Here is a 22,146-nt window from a genome sequence, read left to right on the forward strand (position 1 = left end):
AAAAATAGTCCTTCTTTGTTCACCGACTTATCGAGATGGCGGAGGAGACGATATCCTTCCGCGGGCGGGCTGGTCTCTTCACTGCCGCGGAGGGAGAGAAAGGAGAGGAACGGAGCGCTGATTCGACGCGGCCGGCCGGCTGGCTGTGAGGGGATTGTACCGTTGGGAGGGGAGGAGGAGGGGAGGAGGAGGAGGAGGCGGGGCTGCCGCCGCCTCCGACGTCGCCGAAGCGGCTCCTTTGTGTTTCCCACAATGCACCAGCTTCTCCTCCGCGGGAAAGCAAAATGGCGAAGGGTTGTTGTGGAGCCGGGCTGCCCGTGAGGGCTTGAGCCCCCCCCCGCCTCTCCCCTTGTTGGCTTCCCTTCCCCCTCCTCCCTTCCCCTTCACCCCGCGCGGGTTTGCCCTTTCGGAGGGCGGCGAGAAAGCCCGGCCGAGAAGCGGCTTCTCGGGCTAATCAGAGCGCACAGAGCGCCATTGATTTCCCTGCATGAAGCGAGTGGCCCAACTGGAGAGACCGAATGAGGTGAGCCGAGAGGAAGGGGTCCAAAAGGAAGGAATCGCAGGGGCGGGAGGAGGAGGAGGAGGGAAACCGGCTCTTCTTGCCGTTTCCCGGTTATTTATTTTTTTCCCCACCCCCGATCCCGCCATCTATTGATTTTGAAAGGAAAAAACGTTGCGAGACATTTCCGTTCTCCCCCTGGTCGGTTGACGTTGCGGGGAAAGGGGACCGAGAGGGAACGCGACGTTTCGGCCCCCGCCGGCCGAGTTTTCTATGAGGGAGATGTGGGTTGGGTGGGTGTGGGCATCAATTGCGCTGCAACATGAACCGTAGCTGGGGTGGCTATATATATATATATATATAGTAATATATAATTATATATGTATTATATATATATATATATTATATATAATATATATATATATATATATATATATATATATATATATATATTATATATAATACATATATAATTATATATTACTATATATATATATATAAAATCATATATATATATATATATATATATATATATATATATATATATATATATATATATATATATATATATATATATATATATATATATATATATATATATATATAAAAGATTTTTTACAACCCCTGGTAAGTCCCAATTATGGGAGGAAGCTAACTGCTTCCATCATCTGTCCTTCGGCTCGTCACAAGAGTCCATCACGACAGAAACCCAATATTTTTACTGTTGCCTTTGTTATATTTGTGTTTTTTTTTTTAATTTGTGCTGATAAATAAATAAAGGGTGACTAGTATAGATCTATTTCAAGCTATGGCTAGCTGATGAGAGCTAAATAGCTTGAAATAGATCTATACTAGTCTCCCTTTATTTATTTATCAGCACAAATAAAAAAACATATACACACACACACACACACACACACACACACAAATAATATAATATATAAATAAATATATTGGGGGGGGGGCGTCTGGGTGAACTGGGCGAGCCAAACAAAGGCGAGAATCTTCGTCGGGGATCATATTTTTATTTTATTTTATTGGAGGAAGTTCTGCATTGCCATAATTTCGGTCTTGCAAATGGGACTCGAAATCACCTTTTTCCGTTTTTGTTTCCAGGGCCGATAAAAAGAGGTCGTTCCAAAAGAAGGGGTTGGTAAATTCGTTGCTATACTAAATATGCCACAGTATGCTAGTCCTCATTGTTTTGGTGTGTGATTGATTAACCGATAATTACCTTATTAATTAATTATTTGCCTAATAATAAATGGGACCTGGGGTTAAAAAGGTTTTGCAGCACTGTTGTTGCCCCCCCCACAGCATTTTATTTTATTTTATTTAGTTCAGACAGCTTCTCTTTACCCCCCCTCCCCCTTCCTCCTGCTTTATGTTGTACAACTGCTATATGTACCCCTTTGTGCATGTTTTCAGAGTTTGTTTAACATAATTAATGAATATTAGCTTTTTAAGTTGACATTATATTGAACCCATAAAGTGGGATTACACATCATTTTAAATCATATTTTTTTTAAAAAAAAATTGACCAAAATTAATGGCACAGTTTTTCTGCCTTTGTAACTGATCTGGTTAAATGTGTGTTATGGGGAAAGGGTCTATGAGTCAAAAGGGGAAAAAAAAGGTTTGGATTAATGAAAAGGCAGCTTTGATCTTGTACAGTGGGGGAGGGGGTAAACAACCTGAGGCCACCTGCAGCCTCTGAGGCTTTCATTACAGTCCCTACCACCCTCTTGAATTGTTTCTTTTAAAAAAAATTAGAATTTTTAATTACATGGGGAACAACCATGTTAACTATATTTTTAAAATGTTAAATTGAATGTTTTGATTTCATCCTGGCCACCTGTGCTTTGTACTATAGTCCTCAGCACTTCACACACATAAAATCAAATATGGCTTTTGATACAACCCCCCCCCCCAGCTGCATTTCTCTAATGTAATGAGTTGTATATTTTCAATTTGCTTATGCACTATCCTTTCAAATTGCATTTGAATAGTAGTGTACTGTTAATGTTAACATTAAGTACAATCATATATTAGGATCCTTAAATCTGTGATAATCAGCTTGCTTACATACATACATACATACATACATACATACATATATATTATCATATATATATATGATAAAAGGTACAAAAAAGACATAACAACCTCTCCCCAGAGCAATTACTCTGTGATAAAAGAGTATAATATTTGATGATTCTTAGCTTAAAAATGTTTAGGGAGAGCATTATATATTGGCAGGATGTGTGTGTTGTGCTTATTATTCCATTTCCTATTTTTTCTTGTTTCCTGGCAAAGCTGTTTATATCTTTTAACAGCATTGTTGCTGTTAAAAGAGCTTGTTACCTTTGCTCTTGCTCCTTTCAGTATTTGTGGAGTGTTAGCCAAGTGACATCATTTTTCATATTAGGAAATTGGAGTTCTCACCATTCACAACTATTCCTAGGCAGTCAAAATAGGTCTTGAAATTCCAGTCAAGAAATGTGGATAGAAAGAACTGGAATTCCACAAATGTAAGTAAAAAAATTACAGTAAGCTTGACCAGAATTTTAATTAATTGTTTAATTGGGACTGAGCTTATGGGGGAATGGAAGAAGTGGGAAAGAGAAATCTGATTAAATAATTGAGACATACTGGTGATATGTTAAAAGTAAATGAAATAATGTATGGCAGCTAGGTGTAATTCTGTCATTGCTAACTACCACACTTAATAAAGAAATTGCTTCTGCTCCTGTATAGCCTTGCCTAACTGTCACCTGATTGTTTCACCTATTCTCTCTCTCTCCCTCTCTCTCTCTCTCTCTCTCTCTCCCTCCCTCCCTCCCTCTTCCGCCTCCCCTCCCTGTGTGTGTGTGTTTGCTTGCTTATTAAGATGTATGCAGCTTCTGTTACATTGAATATGTTCTTGCAGGAAACAAGTTCAAAAAACTAACTTAATGTGTTGTGCAACCCCCCTCCTGAAAAAATACAGTTATAACTTATAGTTCAGTGTTCAAATCCAGGCAATTAAATTAACTTAGTTAATCGGGATTTAGCATTTTGTGCCAACATTGTCTATCCCTGTTAATATCTCTAAAGATATACAAGGTATTATTTCTCTCAGTTTTATAGCCTGTTTCTATTTTCTGTCCAATTGTATATGAAATATTCTGTGGAAGTTTAAAGTAAATATTTCCTATTTTGCAAAAAGAAAAGAACACTGAATTTGGCAGTAACACTTTTGTTTGAATTCTTGCTTTCTGACCCTTCATCCTCAGCAAAATTAAAAAGAATCAGGGCTGTTTATTTCTCTTCATATCTTTGCAAATGCCTTAGTTATGATGTATTGTTTCAGTGTTTATACAAGGGTTCAATGAACCAAGAGAACACTATGTTTGCATAGTGATAGAAGTGATTATAGGCTGAATGCTGTATTGTATGTAAAAATATGAAAACCACATACTAGTAACCAGTTGCTGCTAAATGATTTTACAAAATGTATGTTACATAGACAGGCTTTTGATAATAGCCAAAAGTGTTTTTCCTTTTAATGCAGTAAGATTGCCATGTGCAGGCTTTAATACAGTTTGAAATGTACTGAGACAGTATCTGAGAAAACCAAGATGTAAGCACTTCTTTAGCAGATTAGATCAGTGTTTCTCAACCTTGGCAACTTGAAGATGTCTGGACTTCAACTCCCAGAATTCCCCAGCCAGCGAATGCTGGCTGGGGAATTCTGAGAGTTGAAGTCCAGACATCTTCAAGTTGCCAAGGTTGAGAAACACTGGATTAGATGAACAATATAGAAATAATAAGCACTCAAGTCATAGATTTAGTTGTTAGTCTTTAGGACTATGGCATATTTCTTTAATGTAAATTGTATTACAATAAATTTCCAGTTTAAAAAATTACATATGGCTTCATCTTCTTATCTCAGATATGTCTGGAGATTAAATATAAGTCTCACTCGCAGTTAAATTTGTTGTGGTTTGAGCGTTAGCTTTTAATGTTTTAGAAGTTGCCAATGTTCATTATGCATGTCTGTATTTTAGAGACTCTACGGGGGTGGGTAATTCAGTGGTCCACAAGCGGTCTCCTTTGCACCAAAACCAAAAACCACCAATATCCTTGACCAAACTCTCCTCACGGGATGGACAAAAATCGAAAAAGCCAGTGTGCAAATTTGAAGAAGGTCAAGATGTCCTAGCCAGATGGTCAGATGGCTTGTTTTATCTTGGAACTATCAAAAAGGTAATCCATTTTTAATTAACCTCCTAGCTTATAACATTTTATGGCAAAATTGCAAATTGCTATTATGGCTGCAAATTTATTTGTTATTTCAGATAAACAAACTTAAGCAGAGCTGCTTCGTTATATTTGAAGACAGTTCCAAGTCCTGGGTTCTCTGGAAGGACATACAAACAGGCAAGAACCTTATATCATCATGATGATGATTTGATCCTTTAGTAATTAATGTAAAATGGATTTACTATACTACATTCCTTCCAGTTGAGATTCAGAGTGCAGCAGACATGAGGAAAGGGTTAACCATTTTTCAGCTGTCACTTACCTATAGTGGTGAGTGGTAAAGAGGAAGGGGAGCTAGAAATGTAATTGATCTAAGTAGAGATGAAAATTATAAGGGGAGCAACGTGCTGAATGCAAAATATGTGTGGCCCATATATAACCCAAAGACAGATGAGTTGCTGGATTTATAGAATGCATAGGTCTCTTTTATAACTCTTGATCTCAAATACACCAGTCAAAACCCAACTGAATTCACACTGTTCTAAGTCATGGTTCACAGACCAGAGTGGCTGGGTTCACATATTATGCAAAACAAAACCTAAATCACATGTCAGAACTTAGCAATCAGTGTTCAAAATGTAAAACGTATTCATTTAGTATGAAGCCATGCTTTTTTGTTGTTTTAGGAGCTACTGAAACGGGGGAAATGGTCTGTACAATATGTCAGGAGGAATATTCAGAAGCACCCAATGAAATGGTTATATGCGATAAGTGTGGTCAAGGTAATTTAAAAAAAATAAGTTTAGACATCTTAAAAATGTATTAGTGTATATTATGAGCAGAGGTACTCCTCAACTTACAACTGGAATTGAGCCCGTAATTATGATCATAAGTTGTGGCAGTCATTAAGCAGGTCACCAGTACGTGATTTTGTCCAATTTTGCAACCTCCTTTGCAGTAGTTAAGCAAATACACTGATTGTTAAGCAAACTCAGTGTATCCAGTGGGTGTTTTATGCCATAATCTGGAAGGTAAACACTGCTTTCTCACAAAATGTCATAAATCGTCATGTGCTGCAAACAGCCATAAATGTGGATCAGTTGCCAAGTGTCCAAAATATAATCACGGCCATAGGGAGTGTCCATTGGAACTTTGAAACTGGATTGTAAGTACCTCTGGGCAGGTCTGTGTAACTTCATATGGTTGCTAAGCGATTGGCTATAAGTCAAGGACTACCTGTAAACCTAAGTGCATAGGCATTTCTATTGATGTTTATTATATTTATGCCGTTCTCAATGTCTCCTATTGTGTCTTCTAGTATCTGAACATTTAATTTAAAATGTTTGGTTATGGGTTTTAATATGGGAGACAAAGATGTACATCGCTTTATATCTACTTAAAGAGGTTTTTTTTCCTTTTTAATTCAGGTTATCATCAACTGTGTCATACACCAAATATCGGTTCTAATGTGATAGATTCGGACGATAAATGGCTCTGCCGGCAGTGTGTCTTTGCAACAACAACAAAAGTAAGTTGATTACTTTAAAAAGTAATTGCAGTTGAAAATTGATTTTTTTGTGTGGTATTGGATACTAACATTTTCTGGTTTAATGCGTTTTATTTTAGAGAGGCGGCGCGCTTAAGAAAGGACCAAATGCTAAAGCACTGCAGGTCATGAAGCAAACATTGCCTTACAATGTAGCTGACCTTGAATGGGATGCAGGCCATAAAACAAATGCCCAACAGTGTTATTGCTACTGTGGAGGTCCTGGAGAGTAAGGAGTTGACGTGCTTATGAAAATATATGTTCAGTTTTTCTTTCTATGTTCTCTTATTTGACTATGTGCAAGACCAAGTGCTGTGTTTCATAAATATGCCATAAAACAGCTTTATTGAGCGTAGTACTAGGCTCTCAGAATATTTTCTATTCTTGAGTTTTTGATGTTTGTATGGGGGGAAAAAAGTTAAACTATAAACTTGGATCAAGTTTCAGTGAATAAATGTGGAAGTTGGTTGGTTTAAGACATAGTGCTAAAACATGTCAGTGTTTGATTTTGGTTTAGCTTGTTGTATAAACTCTGCCTTTGTGTTATGTTTAATAAAGATGAAGTCTGCAAAAGGCAGAATTATCAATGAATGCATAGTGACCACTTAAATCTTCAGGAGCAACTCTCATATAACTACTACTGGTGTAGCTTTCATTTTATTTTACTTAAAGCAGCCACTTTAAGAAATGCTAACTGAGCATAACATGAAATAGGAGGGCACTCCATTTTTTCCGAGAACTTTTATTTTTATATGATATAGTCTATTTATTTTTGTGTGTGTTTGTTTGTTTATTTATTCCAAACTTCATAATCATGTAACCACATTTAATGCTTTTCTGCTAGATTTACTAGCAGGGCATTTACTGCATAGCAATCTTTGTTTTTTCTTACTGTTAATGAAGCTGGTATTTGAAGATGCTACAGTGCTGCAAATGTAAGCAGTGGTTCCATGAGGCTTGTGTGCAGTGCCTACAGAAGCCAATGCTGTATGGTGATAGGTAAGATGTTTTTCTTTGATCTTCTGTTGTGTGTTAGGTATCCCCTTTGAGAAGGACTTTACTCTCCATGTTTGTAACTGTGATTCTCTGGGCAAGATCTGTTTCATTTGTACATATTTTAAATCTTTTATATTTTAAATTTTATGTCCTTTGGTATGCCTTATTTTAATTGTGATGCTTCTGACACAAACTGTGATATTTACATTGATGCATTAATAAATAAATATGCTACTATTTCGGTTCATTGTTAGACGTATTCAATTTATGGTCTTCCCTGAGTCAAGTTTTATCATAAGGATAAAAACATTTAAAAGATTGATAAGAACATAGACCCAGACTTTTCACTATTTGTTTGAAAACAATATTTTATTTATCACGCGTTGTTTTACTTGAAACAACTATGAAAACAGATTTAGTCTTAGATATCTTGTCAAATGAATTGCTGTCAGTACAATTTAAAAGCAAATATATTCACACACTGAGTATGCCTTTTAAACTTCTTTTTTAAGGTTTTATACATTCATTTGTTCAGTTTGTAGTTCTGGACCAGAATACCTCAAGCGTTTACCCTTGCAGTGGTAAGTACAACTTAAATCAATCTTGGGCAAAAATATTCAGTATTTCATTGTACATCTCTGTAAAATTAATTTTGTAGTTCTATTATTTGAATGGACTTTGCACATGTAATTAGAATATGGATATATTAATTTTGTTATCCTCTTCCCTTCCGGTTTCAGTTAAGAAAGTAAAAAAAACAAAATATTTAGAAAGCAGGATTTTTTTTTTTAGTGAAATAGATCTGCTGGTTGTTGGTAGACAATACTTGTGCCTGTCATCTACAGAATGGGACAACTTGCTTCAGCTGACTTGCCCTGGCATCTTGCCGCAAGCTCTTTCACCATGGGACAACTCGCCATAGGAGAATTCAACCCAGGATAACTCGAGAGGGGCAAGTAAAATTGCAGCTCACTCCAGCCTCGAGGACTTCTAACCTGAGTAGGTTCAAATGTAAAGCAAGGCAAGGCCCATCCCTCTCTTCAAGAGAGGGATAAGAGAATTGCAGTGGGCCTTGCCTTGCTTTACATTATCCCACATTGAATTGACCTGCAGCGAGTTGGCCAGAGTGAGTCGGTTGGGGCGAGTTGGACAGGGCCAGTCAGCTGCAGTGAGTTAGACAGTTAAAAGTTCTCATATCTAAAATGTTAAAACTTGCTAATTGTTATTTAAATTTCTGAATTCTAGGGTAGACATAGCACATCTATGCCTTTACAACCTAAGTGTTATTCATAAAAAGAAATATTTTGATTCAGAACTTGAACTCATGACATACATTAATGAAAATTGGGATCGACTCCATCCCGGTGAAGTAAGTTTTTGAAATATTGATGTTGTTTATGTGTTTCTATGGTTGAAAAGATCAAACAGTTAAACTGCGTAGATCTATTTTAACAATTGTTCGATCTATGGTAAAATTGTACTAGATGTAAAGTTTGTTGACATGCTTGTGAACCTTTTTTTGAGATTATTTCTTTTGAGTGTTTTATTTGTCTTTAAAAAATCTTAAGATTTGAAAGTTAATGTCAGATGCAAAAGATCAGGTCCACACATCAAGACCCAATTAAACATTTATTGCTACTTATACCTATGCACAGGAATCTTCTCAAATGCTAATGCTTAGCATTTGCTTGGCATTATATAAGGGCCAACAGAATTCAAGGGAGGTAACCTTAGTTTGCTTCTGGCCACATAGAGATTCTAGGCTGATCCCTCTTTTAACTGCCCCCAGGTTCTGCCACTCCTAGAGTTACACATAATCCACATATTTTGTTTATCTTATATATGGTAATATATAAAATGTGTTCTTGTGACTGATAGAAGTTTGAATTTCAAAGCAACTTTACAATCTCTTCACAGTTATGAGGAATCTCTCCAGAACAATTTTATGATGGCATTTTGAGGTTTCAATGGCTGCACCCTCAATCATGTGATTATATTTTGGGTGCTTGGAAACCAACCAGCATTTGTAGCCATTTGCAGCATCCAGTGGTCATTTCCTCAACAAATTCTTCTATTAACATATTTATTTTATCGGAAACAGAATGCAGATTGCTCATATTTTACCAAGTATTTATATTTCACTATTAAAACTATACTCATAACACAAGCGATATTTAGCAATTCAGATAGATACAGAACAATTTATTCAATGCTTTGTTTGTAGAATAATGAAGATAACTAAACTTCTCTTCCCCCGCTTATTTGTTAATATCCTACAGTAGGTATTTTAGAATTTTGCCCGTTACATAAGAAATTCTAGAATGCTGCTTTATTTTATCTCTCTCTGAACTGTCAGGTATTAGTGCTTATGGATGTTAGTGCACACTTCAGTAGATTAAATCACTTCTTGATACTTTACAGCTGGCAGACACACCAAAATCTGAAAGATATGAACATGTTCTAGAGGCATTAAATGATTATAAGACCATGTAAGTCAATAAGGGTTTTATACAATTTTCTCTTTTATTTCCTTTAGTTTAATCAGATAATAGTCTAAAGTTTTTTGAAACATTATCTAAAAACGCATAGCTGCAACAGGTTGTTATTGTTTACCTAAATGTTTTAAGTCAGATTTTATTTCTGAGTATGAGTTACATGAAGATTTAGTTATGTTTTTCCCAATGTTGGCATTTGAGCAGGCTGTGAGTAATGCCATGCATTTGTTAATAAATGGAGCTGCGTGTCTGAAGAAATGAGTTTTGTCTTTCATGTTCTGCATTTAATATCTTGAAATGCAGGTTTATGTCTGGGAAGGAAATAAAGAAGAAGAAACATTTGTTTGGCTTAAGAATCCGTGTTCCTCCTTGCCCACCAAATGCTGCTTTTAAGGCTGAGAAAGAACCTGAGGGAACTTCCCATGAGTTCAAAATTAAAGGCAGAAAATCATCTAAGGCTGTGCCTGATCAGAGGTAAATAGACTAGAACTGAATAAAATGACAGCGAGAAGCTGAAAGAATTGTATGTAGATTCCCAACAAAGACTAACTGGAAAATAAGCAGAGTCCTAAAGGCTGTGGAGTCAAGGGTTGCCCATGTTAGGCCAGGTTGAGCTTGTACAGTTAGAGTAGCATAAAGAACCAATTTGGTGTAGTAGTTAAAGCAGTGGTCTCTGCATACTGTACCATAAAAATGCTCGATCTAAATAGGTACTATTAAATAGTACAAAGCATATGCTATATTTATCCAGATCAAGTTGGCAAATACAAACTATATGTGATCTTAATACAGAATTGGCCAAGAGTTAATGAGTAGTTTTGTGCAGTAAATTCAAAACCTGTCTTTATGTTTGAGCAAAATGGCTTGCTAAGCTCAGGTTAAAGCTTTGACTATCAACAGCAAATGGAAGGAGTATATTGCATAGCTGGCTATCTTCTATAAACTTGTTGAAATCAATGGCCTAGAAAATAAACTTGTTGAAATCTTGAGCTAGGACAGATTAGTAGAAGAACATCAATACTCATTCATTCATTTAATTCATTTATTGAATTTCTATGCCGCCCAATCCCGGAGGACTCCGGGCGGCTTACAGAATGAAAAAAGAATTAAAAAGAATTATTAAAACAATGGGACACAACAAGTTAAAAAGGAATACAACAGACACCCAATCAGACGGGGCTGGACCACCATCAAGGGGTCAACAGCCCCAGGCCTGCCGGAAAAGCCAGGTTTTAATGGCTTTGCGAAAGGCCATGAGAGTGGGTAGGGCCCAGATCTCCGGGGGCAGCTCATTCCATAGGGCCGGAGCGGCAAAGTAGTACTCCATACTACTTCAGTAGACAAGCACATCCCAAGGAGGATGAATGGAAGTGTTGTATTTTCTACTTTGAAGGAATGTTGTCTAATAAATTCTTACATTTCAAGCAGTTGTGATAAATCTAATCAGTTTTTTAAAAGAATTGCATAATCGATTCTTGCAAATATGTCCACAGGTTGCCTCTGATCAGCATCTTTTTCAGCATTTTTGTGTTACTTTTATTTGGATGATAGTACCTGAATAATAAAATAAAATAATAATAAAAGGGATGCGGTGGCTCAGTGGCTAAGACGTTGAGCTTGTTGATCAGAAAGGTCAGCAGTTGGAATCCCTAGTGCCACGTAACGATTGAGCTCCCGTTACTTCTCCCAGCTTCCAACCTAGCAGTTCGAAAGCAGGTAAAAAATGCAAGTAGAAAAATAGGGACCACCTTTGGTGGGAAGGTAACAGTGTTCCGTGCGCCTTCAGCGTTTAGTCATGCCAGCCACATGACCACGGAGACATCTTTGGACAGCGTTGGTTCTTTGGCTTTGAAACGGAAATGAGCACTGGCCCCTAGAGTCGGGAACGATTAGCACATATGCGCGAGGGGAATCTTGACCTTTACCTGAATAATATATTGACACTGAATTGATAGCTCCTTTGGATTACCTATAGGGAAAGGATTGATGCAACCCTCCTGGTTTTACTTAATTTCTTGCCAACCTTTGATAAACACCGATTGCAGTATCTGTCTGAAACATCTCTGGAGATTCAGAATCAAGGTTACTGTGTTGCATTGATTTTCCTCCTTCCTCTGGGGATGGTGACAGGAGAACGTTGAACTCAGATTCTTTTTCAGGACTGCCATACGGCTCTTTTTCTTCCTATTTAACAGGAAGCTGTTGAAAAAGTTTATTTGCCAGTATAGGTTTAAGTATCATCAATGTTTACAGGATGTAGCTGTATAGCTTGACCCTGGGCTTAACAGGAGATAGAGTTAAGGTGCTATCTCAGTGCCTAGAAGCTGTGGTCATCTTGAAGAAAGACCCTGGGTCAGTCCCAGCAAATAGAATGGATGTGAGCATGAAAAACTTCTAAACCCAGTGGTATTTCATCTTCCATTCTGAAGAGGGTTGTGATCTCCTGGGCTGAACCAGTTCATAACCTGGAGATTTCAGGCTCCCAAGTTTCTGCTCAGGTCTTTGTAGTGTTCCATTTTGTTATGGCCATTCCTGGACCATATGTTGGTCACCTCTCAATAGAATTAGTACAACTTTAATCTACCTGGGGCTGCATTGAAGACCTTCCAGAAACTACAAATGGTCCAGAATGCAGTGACACTTATACTTAAAGAGTTCTTTTGACAAGTAGCATTACTACTGCATGAACTACCCTCTTTGCCAGTTGGCTTCTAGTGCAATTCAAGAAGCCAGCTAGTAATTGCTTTTAAAGACTTACCATGCTTGAAACTTAAATATCTTCGGGACTCCTTTCTCACAGCAGTTGTGGCTGTTCAATAACATTTAGTGAGGAGAGCCTCATTTGTCTTAGAAGGATTGTCATCTTCAGGGAATAGATGCCTTTTTATTACTTCGTTCCCTCTCCTTTGGAATAGCACTGCATCCAGTCTGATCAATACTGTTGGCATTTTAGGAAAGTCTTTAAGACCTGACTGTTTAGTACAATCTTTGGGGATGTGGTATGATAGATCAGTGTTTCTCAACCTTGGCAACTTGAAGATGTCCGGACTTCAACTCCCAGAATTCCCCAGCCAGCAAATGCGTGTATAAGTGTCACTGCATTCTGGACCATTTGTAGTTTCTGGAAGGTCTTCAATGCAGCCCCAGGTAGATTAAGTTGTACTAATTCTATCTTCAAGTTGCCAAGGTTGAGAAACACTGTGATAGATCATCTCTTTGCAGTTGGCAATTAGTACAATTCTGATTATTTTTCCTCTCTGTAGTGATAGATTAGAAAGTTTTGTGAAAGTTTAGCACAGAAATATAAATTGAAAGTGGTTTTCTCTTTTGATTTTAGTGGAGTGTAATTGATATCTTGTTTTTATTGATATCCTGTTTTCATATTTCACTTCTTAGAGATCTACTTTTTATGAACAGTCAAAAGATAAAGCATAATTAATACAATTATAAAGGGAATTTCAGAAATGAAATTAATTATTACGGACCGATATTACTGTTTAAAACTGAAACTCTTTTCCAGGGAAGTCACTAATGGTGTAGAAAGAAAGGGGAAGAAAAAATCTGTAGGCCGTCCCCCTGGCCCATATACTAGAAAAATGATTCAAAGAATGTCTGAGCCATCTGTTTTGGTAAGTGGTTTTCAGGTTTACTTATTTAATAAAATAAGTCCTACTTTATTATTTCCTTATTTAATAAAAATGAACGTGTTAAACTGTCTTTTTAATGTTAACAGAGAGTTGAATATTTACAGAATCTGAAAAAAATCTGTCTTATTCCTTTAGGAAAAAGAACCTGTTATAGTGCCAGAATCCCCTGTTTTGGATTCTCCTAGCACTACTGGGTATGTATGGGAAAATATTCATTCAGCTTTCTATTCAAACAAAGCAAACGCTTGTCTCAGCCCCCCCACCCCACACCTTGTGTATGCATGTGTGTGTGTTTATACACACACACACACACACACACACACATATATTCTACATATGTGATGAAATGTAAGGGGTTTGCATTCCACTCTGGTAAATAATGTTTTTTCTTATAACAAAGCAGAACTGAAGATTAAGAGAATTTGAAGAGTGATGTGATGAAAAAGGCAAAAAAATAAAAAAGGGAAAGTGTTGTAATATAGTTCCTTGTGTAGGTGTGTGTCCCCCATGGCCCAGTTCATACTAGGGCTTGCAGAGTCACGCTGAACCACACAGGAGAAAACAAACTCCTAGAACGCCATAACATCCTGATAGTGCATAACATAACATTCTGATATGTGCCCTACCATTGACGTCCAGGATTTAACCATATATAGTCTGAGCAGTAGATTAGAAATTGTACTTTTACAGGCTGTTTTTAAGCACATGCTATTGCTCCTCCTGCCTTTGTCCTATCTCAATAAAAGGGGCTCTCAGACCCCCAATCTGGGGCGCTCCATCCCGAGAAAGGTTGTCTCCTGTCTTTTTTCAACATTGGCCTCATGGGCGAACCACGGGAACGTTACAGGAAGGGAGATAACCAGTATACAGAAAACAGAAAAGAAATGAGTGCCCTTTTGTAAAAGTAATAATAATCTCCCATTCTGTAAATAGACATGGAGTTTTGTACTTTGGAGCAGAAACAGATGCATATGGTCTGTTCATACAGTACTGTATTTTCATTCTGCAGGCAATCCTTTATTAGCTGCCTTGTTTAATGAGTTTTCGCAGTTACAATAGTGATGGAAAAAGTTAACTTTACAACCAGTCCTCACATTTATGATCTTTCCAGGTTTGTAAGCAAAGGAAAGCTGAAATAAGATTGTAACTCCAGTTGTGGTTTCACACGAAGGCTGCTTTGCTTCACAACCATTTTGCTGGTTCCAGTTGTAATTGCTAAATGAGGATTACCTGCCTACAATTTTAACTCTTTAAAAACTTAAATAAAAGATTGGATTGTAATATCCTTCCCCCATGCCTAATAAGGGAGGAGATAATTTCAATTTAAGAACTTGCTTTCATTTCAAGGTTCTGGCAATGAGATTTTAACCTGTATTTGTCTTAAAATTAGAAAAACAATTACTACTTCTGACCGACTAAATCTGGTTTGGTCAAAAGTTAATATTTGTCAATTTGATTAATGCTAGGTTATATGAAATTGTAATATCTATGTCAATTTTTATTGTATGACATCATTCAGAAGATCTGATGGAACTGCACATTCATCCAATACCTCAGATGTGGAATCCACAGGGGCTGCCAGTACAAAAGAAACTACCTCAAACAGTATTTCCAAGCATTACAGGTTCAGTATTTCATATATTACAAACATCTCTATGTATAGCTCAGTTGTGCTTTTTTAATTTAAAGATACTTGATATGTTGAAGAAAGTCTGTTCAATCTACCATCTTGAGCTGTTAACATAAGAGCATTTCATTTCATGTATGACTTTTAAATAGTTCAATAGTTTTAAATTTCTACAATATGCTGATTTTTAATAACAGAAATTGTGTAGTGGGAGTGTACTTCTGAATGATATATCTCTGTGTTTAAATAAGTTTTAAAAAATTGCACTCATGTGGGTCTTCATGATAAAATTGCCAATGTTTTTCAGTAGCATCTCCAAAAGAAGGAACTTTAGAGAGTGGGCTGTAACTACAACAGCAGATTTGGTTAGCTAGCGAGAGCCTCCAATTTGTCAAAGAAGATTGAGACTCCCTTCTCTTTTACTTCCTTCCAAATGATCTTTTACTTCCTTCCATACTTCCTTCCAAATGATCATATAAATCATTTCCGCTGATAGATTTTACAAGCGGTTGCATTTATGAGATGCACTGGAAGAAAATCCATGTTCTTGGCAAGCTTACAAGGAATCTGCTTTTCCTTATTTTAGAAATCCTTGACAAATTTAGGAGCAAAAATCAGTTTAAAAATGGACAGGCTAAATTATTAAATTATGCATTGGTTCACTCTGGCTTCCAGTAATATGGCTGAATGTGTCATGTCTTAAATAACATTGTTTGCTGTGCAGTAGAATTATCTTAGCTCCTATCAGCTGTGGTGCAAATATAAAACAAATGCTCCAGAAAAATTACTTGAGTATATATAGTGTTGTAAAAGATAAAACATACATAAAGTGTCCATATGTAACATAGCCCCCCACATCCTGAGAGCTAAATTGTCTCCAACAATCCATGAATGAAATGTGGCCATAAATCTCACCAAAATCATACTGCTAGTTTAAGTTTTGTCTCCATTTGATTCAGCATTTAATTGAACTTTCCTTTACTGTATCTAACAAAGATATTAAGAGTAGAGTAGATTTTGTTGTGGTATAACATATTCTAATTTTTTAAATTAATATTGTATGTGCTTTGCAGTTTATCTGATTCTAGAAAAAGGACACGAACAGGAAGAACCTGGCCATCCACGATACCCCACTTAAGGAGAAGAGGACGTCTTCCACGAAAAGCACTCCAGATTCAGAACCCAGAAATTGTAAAAGAAGATGAAGGCAAAGATGACTATCAATATGATGAACTCAATACAGAGATTCTGAATAATTTGGCAGATCAGGAGTTGCAGCTTAATCATCTCAAGAACTCTATTACCAGTTACTTTGGTGCTGCAGGTAGGATAGCTTGTGGTGAAAAATACCGTGTTTTGGCACGCCGGGTTACACTTGACGGGAAAGTACAGTATCTTGTGGAATGGGAAGGAGCAACTGCTTCCTGACTATAGTGCTGAATATTATTTCCTGCACTGCCCTTTATCTATTTATAGGCAGAGTTTATACATTGGAGCGCAGAAGGGAGCCTAAGTGGATATTTGTAAAAATTAAAAACCAAGTTAGCCTTAACACTTCTTGAACAGAACAATTTTTTATCACATAAGAGGCCTATTGACTAAAAAAATAAGGCTAGATTCTTAATGTGTTTAAAATGAGGATCTAGACTGTGTTGGGTTGGGAATCTGGGATTTCATTTGCTTTAAAATATTCACAAGTCAACAAAAGCCTTGTCTCTAGTGTACATTCCATGGATGTTTTTTGTGAGTAGGGACTATTTTCTGTAGGTAGGACAAATTTTGAAAAAGATACTTGATCTTTTCTTATCCAGAAGTTTGCAAAAGACTATTTCTACTTTGACAACCCTAGATTTTCATACAGTGCAGTGTATATACTTCCTGCTGAGGACTGTAAAATATTAAAATCTTTCAAGCAAAGTGTATAAAATATATATTGAGCTTGTAAATTGCTCTGTGACTAGACTTTGTTGTCTTTTTAATATATTCTTTGCATGTGTATATATACACATACGTGTGCATGTGTATATATGTGTGATTGTGACCTATGCAATATAAATTATGGGATTGGGCAGCTTTTGACTATATATCCCATAATGTCTTTTATCAGGAATAGTTGCAGTATTTACACAACAGCATTTCTTCTCAGGCTATATTGGGTGCTGTTGTTTGCCACATAGTATAGAATATGTGTCAAATGAGTGCTGGGTATTCTGGCAGTAAGTGCAGTCATTAATGTCATAATGCTTTTAGAAAATAATTCAGGCTGCAGTTCTACACATGGGAGCCCAGTGATTTTGGAGTGCCTCTCAGGTTCACATTATCCCTCTCCTGCGCAAATGCCCACTCTTTTTAAAAAAATGGATATCAATTACATGAAACCTGAAACCAAGGCCTATTATAATTGCCTTTAATTAAATTAGATCTAAGTGAAGGGGGAGAGATTAAAAGTACATGCTCTAGTTTTTCTTGCTAAAGATACCTGGAAACAGTGCAGTTACACCAGGCCAAGTTTTTGTCATTGCAGTTCTCAACTCCTTTACATTCAACTCAGAAGGAATTCTAAACATGTATAGTATTGCACACTGTACATGAAGCAGTCTGGTTGTGCATAACCTTGCAGCATCAGTTCATGTTGGCGTGGGGAACCCTAGCTGATTGAGGCATAGACTTGAACATTTGAGCATGAGCTCTGTATTAAAAAAAAGAATTCTAATAATTTGTGACATGTTGATTGTAAAATCATTTACAAGTTACTAAAAAACAAAAGAACAAAAGTCAGCAGGACTCACATTAACAATCCTCTTGGGTGTGATGATAAGTATAGTTGGAAGAAAAGGTTTAATGACACAGGGTTAAGTATGTTGCCATTTAAAGTAACGATACTGATTTTATTACAAAATTACCTCTTCTGTTATCAGAAATGAATCAAATGTAAATGGGTAACTATTTTACTTGTAAAATAGCAAGGTTTTTTTTAAAAGTGGGATTAGGCGGATTTAGGTGGATAAAATCGGCAACTACTAGTGGAGTAAAATCCACAGTGACTCGTTTACTTTTATCTTGCCGTGTTTCCCCGAAAATACAACATGTCCTGATAATAAGGCTATGCCACATTTTTCGGGTGGGCAAAAATGTACGCCCTCGAAAATAAGCCCCCTGGACAACCCCCCCCCCTCCAGCCAGGCAGAGCGCCACCCACCGACCTAGCAGTATCCCGAAGGCACCAAGCTGCAGGAATGTGGGGTGGGGCAAAGGCTCGCGTTGCTTGGCGCCTTTGGGATACAGCTAGCTCGGTGAGCAGTGCTGTGCCCAACTGGAGAGGGGGGTTGCCGGGCGGTTGCTGTCTTGCGAGCGGGCTCCCAGAGCCAGGCACAGCCTCTGGATCGAACGGCTGTGTTGCGCTATCGCAGCAGCACTACACAGCAGTCATGAAGTGACCACACTCACGAGCAGCTGCCTGGCTACCCCTCTTTCCAGCCAGGCACAGCGCCATTCACTGACCTAGGTATCGCCAAGCCGTGTGAGCACCTGTTCGCCACCCTCCAGCTCCCCCAGCTTGGCGCCTTCAGAATGCCCCTAGGTCAGTGAATGGAGCTCTGCATGGATGGAGAGGGGTTGTGCAAGCGGCCTTTCTGCTCGCTCACGCACCTCCCAGCCTCATGATGCCCTTGCCTAACTCCCTGCAGAGCCAGGGAATCTCTGCTGCCGTTGCCCACCACCACCGCCGCATGGCTTTTTCTGCCAATCTTCCAGAAGTTGCCACTCTGGGAATACGCTCTATGGTTGTACGCTCTATCTCAGCCAGCTCACAATCATAGAGCGTACTCCCAGAGTGGCCGCTGCCGAAAGACTCGGCTGCGAATCTCCAGAGTTTGGAAGCGGGAGAATAGGTTATGCTCGGAGCACTGCTGCCACGGCGGCACACTAGCCCTTCAGGGAGAGCTGGAACAGGGCATGGTGAGGTTGGGACACCAGCTGGGGACGGAACAGGCGCTCGTGCAACCTCCCTTTCCAGTTAGGCAGTGCGCCATGCACTGACCTAAGGGTATCCCGAATGCGTCAAACCGTGGGAGCTGGGGGGGAAGGCAGAGCACCACGTGGCTTAGCACCTTTGGGATATCACTGGGTTCGTGAGTGGCGTTCTTCCCGGCTGGAAAGGGGGGTTGCTGGGTGGCCACTCTTGAGCGTGGTCACCTCATGGCTGGCATGTTGCGCTGCTGCGACAGCGCAACACAGCCGTTTGCCCCTGAGGTTGTGCCTGGGTCTTCGGGTGCCCGCTCACAGGAGAACAGCCACCCAGCAACCCCACAACAATAAGCCCCCCCCCCCAGATAATAAGACCCAATCAATATTTTGGGGGTCAAAAGAAAATAAGACCGTCTTATTTTCGGGGAAACACGGTAGTGGCTTTCCTTTACCTGAATTTTTGATATTTTTTTTAAACCAAAGAGTAAAACTTTTTACTTTGAAGCTTCTTCCTTTAATTAGAGATAATTATTAGACATGGGTTGCCAACAAAATGAATTGTCACACAAAAGTTAAATAATTGGGGGGAAAAGTTGTCTGATGAAATACTGCTCTGCTCTTATTTATATGATTTGAAAAACAAAAATACTGTTAGGATTATCAAGGAAAAATATCACCTTTTACAGAGCCAAAGGAAGAATAGATAAAAGGCATTGCCCAATGCTTGTGGTTTTTCGGAAAATTTAGTTGAACAAAGGTGAAAATTAAAATTTACTTCCGCTTGCCTTCACTGAAAATGTGGGTCTCTTCCATTTACTCAATCTCAGTTATTAAGTTGCCTTGCCTATAGCTACAATATTTTCATAAGAACAGGTTACTTTTTAAATGTTGGTCTTTTGAAATAATGCAAAATGTAGTTTTGTTATCATTCACAACCAGTTTTTAAATTTTCTTTTTCTGCAATTTTTGTAATTCACATTGGACACCAGCAGTATTTGCAGTAGGGCTTCCATGCAAGATCACTCTTGGAATCTGGTAGGGGAGAGAATGTGATAAACTATCGGTTTAATTGTGGATGTGTGTTTTCATTTTTTGTCATGGTGGTTGACATGTTTGTATTGCTGGAACTGTTTTCTAGAATTCAAATTCAACATTAAATGTGTGTATTTTTAAGAACCTGTTTCTAGTTGCATTTGTTAAGCATGCAAAAACAAAAGCTCAGTTCTCTTTAAGTTTCTTAAAATAAAATAAATTATGTGGATATTTTCAGTAGATGATGGTAAAGCTAATCTTGTATGCAATTTTTTTAGGACTGTACCAACAATGTATACTTATCTTTCCCAAATTTATTAGTATTGCTGCTGCTGCTGCCGCTACTCCTACTCTTACTACTAAAGTCCTGTTGTAAGTATTTCCAGGTTGAAAGGATTGGGCAGTGTCATCACTATTGCCCAGAAGATGCAGTTGGGGGCTCTTTTCAAACTCCCATTAAGTTACCCACCAAAGTGGTACCCGTTCATCCACTTGCGATTGCGTGCTTTTGAACTGCTGGGTCGGCAGAAGCTGGAGCATGCGATGGGAATTCACCCCACCTATGGTAGCAGCCTGATCTCGAACACCAGCTTGCCGATTGTCAGCACAGCAACCTACCCTCATGAGCCACTGTCCTCATCCCAAATTGACTGTATCAGTGCTATTTCTTTTTACATAGTGGTGAAATGACATCCCAATGCTAGATATTTTAAGGCAGCCTAAAAAATTATGTAGGGCCAAAATTTTGAAAAAAACAATCTTAATTAGTAAATGATAGAACCTTTTAGACTCACTTTGTATTGATAAAAGTTAATGTGTCTACTTTAGAAACATTTTAGCTTATTATTTAAATCCTTCCAGATCTCTGAAATAGTTGATGGAAATGACCTTGAGAGACAGTATGAAGAGATTCAGGGAATGGTCAGGTAAATGACAACTGAGACTGCAGCAGTAATATGGGCAGGGCAAGAAGCTCAGAAGAGACTTCCCAGTTACGTGGGCTGTAAAGGAAGACAGGAAAAGACTTATGTCCAGATTTACAAGATTATGCTAATTTAAGAATGCAATAAAATAGAATTCACTCATCCGATATACCGTATTTTTCGGAATATAAGACGCACCTTTTCCCCTCAAAAAAGAGGGTGAAAACCTGGGTGCGTCTTATATACTGAATGCAGCATTTTTGGCCTCCCGAAACCCCGCCTCCTTTGAAAAATGGCTGTGCATAGCCTTTAGGAGGCTTCCAGAGTGCTCCTGGGAGCTGGGGAGGGCAAAAATGAGTGAAAAAAGGGCTGTTTTTTGCTCGTTTTTTGCCCTCAGGCACTCTGGTGCGTCTTATACTCCGAAAAATATGGTACCTTGAGTGGCTGACAGTTTCATTATTTAAATAGGTTTAACTTACAGGAGAGTGAGCCCATTTTGTTAAATGTATTAATTTCAATCGAGAAAAATAAACATTAAAAATCAGCAGTTAGATAATATTAAAATAAAGACTTGTTATTAATAAAGTAACTGCATGTAAAGCACAAATAGAGTGATATCCTAAATACTTCTATGAGCCCCTGAATTAGGTAGGATCATTGGGTCCACCTTTTGGTGTCCAGAATGGTACCTTATGGTTAAGTACAAGTAGTCCTCATTTGCTGACTGCAATTAGGATTGGCAATTGTTGCTAAGCCACATGGTCATAAACTGAGTCGCCATTGACCATGCCTTCCTTACAATTGCTCTGATTGTGATTGTTAAGTGCAGTATTTCATAACCATGACTTGCAAATTCCTGTTGGAAATTACAGTTACACAGTCTGTAGAGTATTTATGGGGCATAAGCAGTCAGGCATTACTAGGGGCAAATTTTACTGGGGTTTTTTTTTTGTCTATGACAGTACTGTATATTTGAATATTTTAAAAAGGTGCTGTACTTTAATAGCAAAAATTTGCACCCAAGGTGCAAACATCTCTGAATGTTTCCTTATATTTTCCTCTTAAGTTCAATGTTAGAGATTCTTATCTTGTAAGAGAGAACAAAAGAGCAGCACAGGTGGGAGAAACACAAGAAAAAGCGACAAGGGGATATCTTAGTCTATTTTCCTA

The 22,146-nt window shown here is 38.1% G+C and overlaps 1 protein-coding gene across 4 annotated transcripts; it reads left to right on the forward strand.

Moving 5' to 3' along the window:
- Positions 1–369: 369 nt before the first annotated feature.
- On the forward strand, positions 370–20,197 carry MTF2 (metal response element binding transcription factor 2). 4 transcript variants are annotated; one of them, XM_014060301.2, is made up of 16 exons: positions 370–523; positions 1,616–1,648; positions 4,549–4,747; positions 4,840–4,921; positions 5,431–5,526; positions 6,172–6,272; positions 6,371–6,519; positions 7,194–7,289; positions 7,799–7,867; positions 8,532–8,655; positions 9,708–9,775; positions 10,085–10,255; positions 13,302–13,410; positions 13,564–13,622; positions 14,948–15,052; positions 16,129–20,197. In XM_014060301.2, exons 1-16 carry the CDS (start codon positions 519–521, stop codon positions 16,481–16,483), a joined length of 1,821 nt encoding a protein of 606 aa, XP_013915776.2. In that variant the 5' UTR covers positions 370–518; the 3' UTR covers positions 16,484–20,197. The 4 variants fall into 4 exon arrangements, with proteins under 4 accessions (XP_013915776.2, XP_087575380.1, XP_087575381.1 ...); XM_087719254.1 differs by lacking the exon at positions 1,616–1,648 and adding an exon at positions 2,928–3,030 and having other exon boundaries at positions 372–523; XM_014060302.2 differs by lacking the exon at positions 370–523 and adding an exon at positions 2,928–3,030 and having other exon boundaries at positions 1,624–1,648.
- The last annotated feature ends 1,949 nt before the right edge of the window (positions 20,198–22,146 follow it).

This window comes from Thamnophis sirtalis, unplaced genomic scaffold (assembly GCF_051295495.1).
Source record: "Thamnophis sirtalis isolate CommonGarterSnake01/CBP01778 unplaced genomic scaffold, rThaSir2_p1.2 scaffold_7, whole genome shotgun sequence".
In the NCBI taxonomy this organism is placed as follows: domain Eukaryota; kingdom Metazoa; phylum Chordata; class Lepidosauria; order Squamata; family Natricidae; genus Thamnophis; species Thamnophis sirtalis.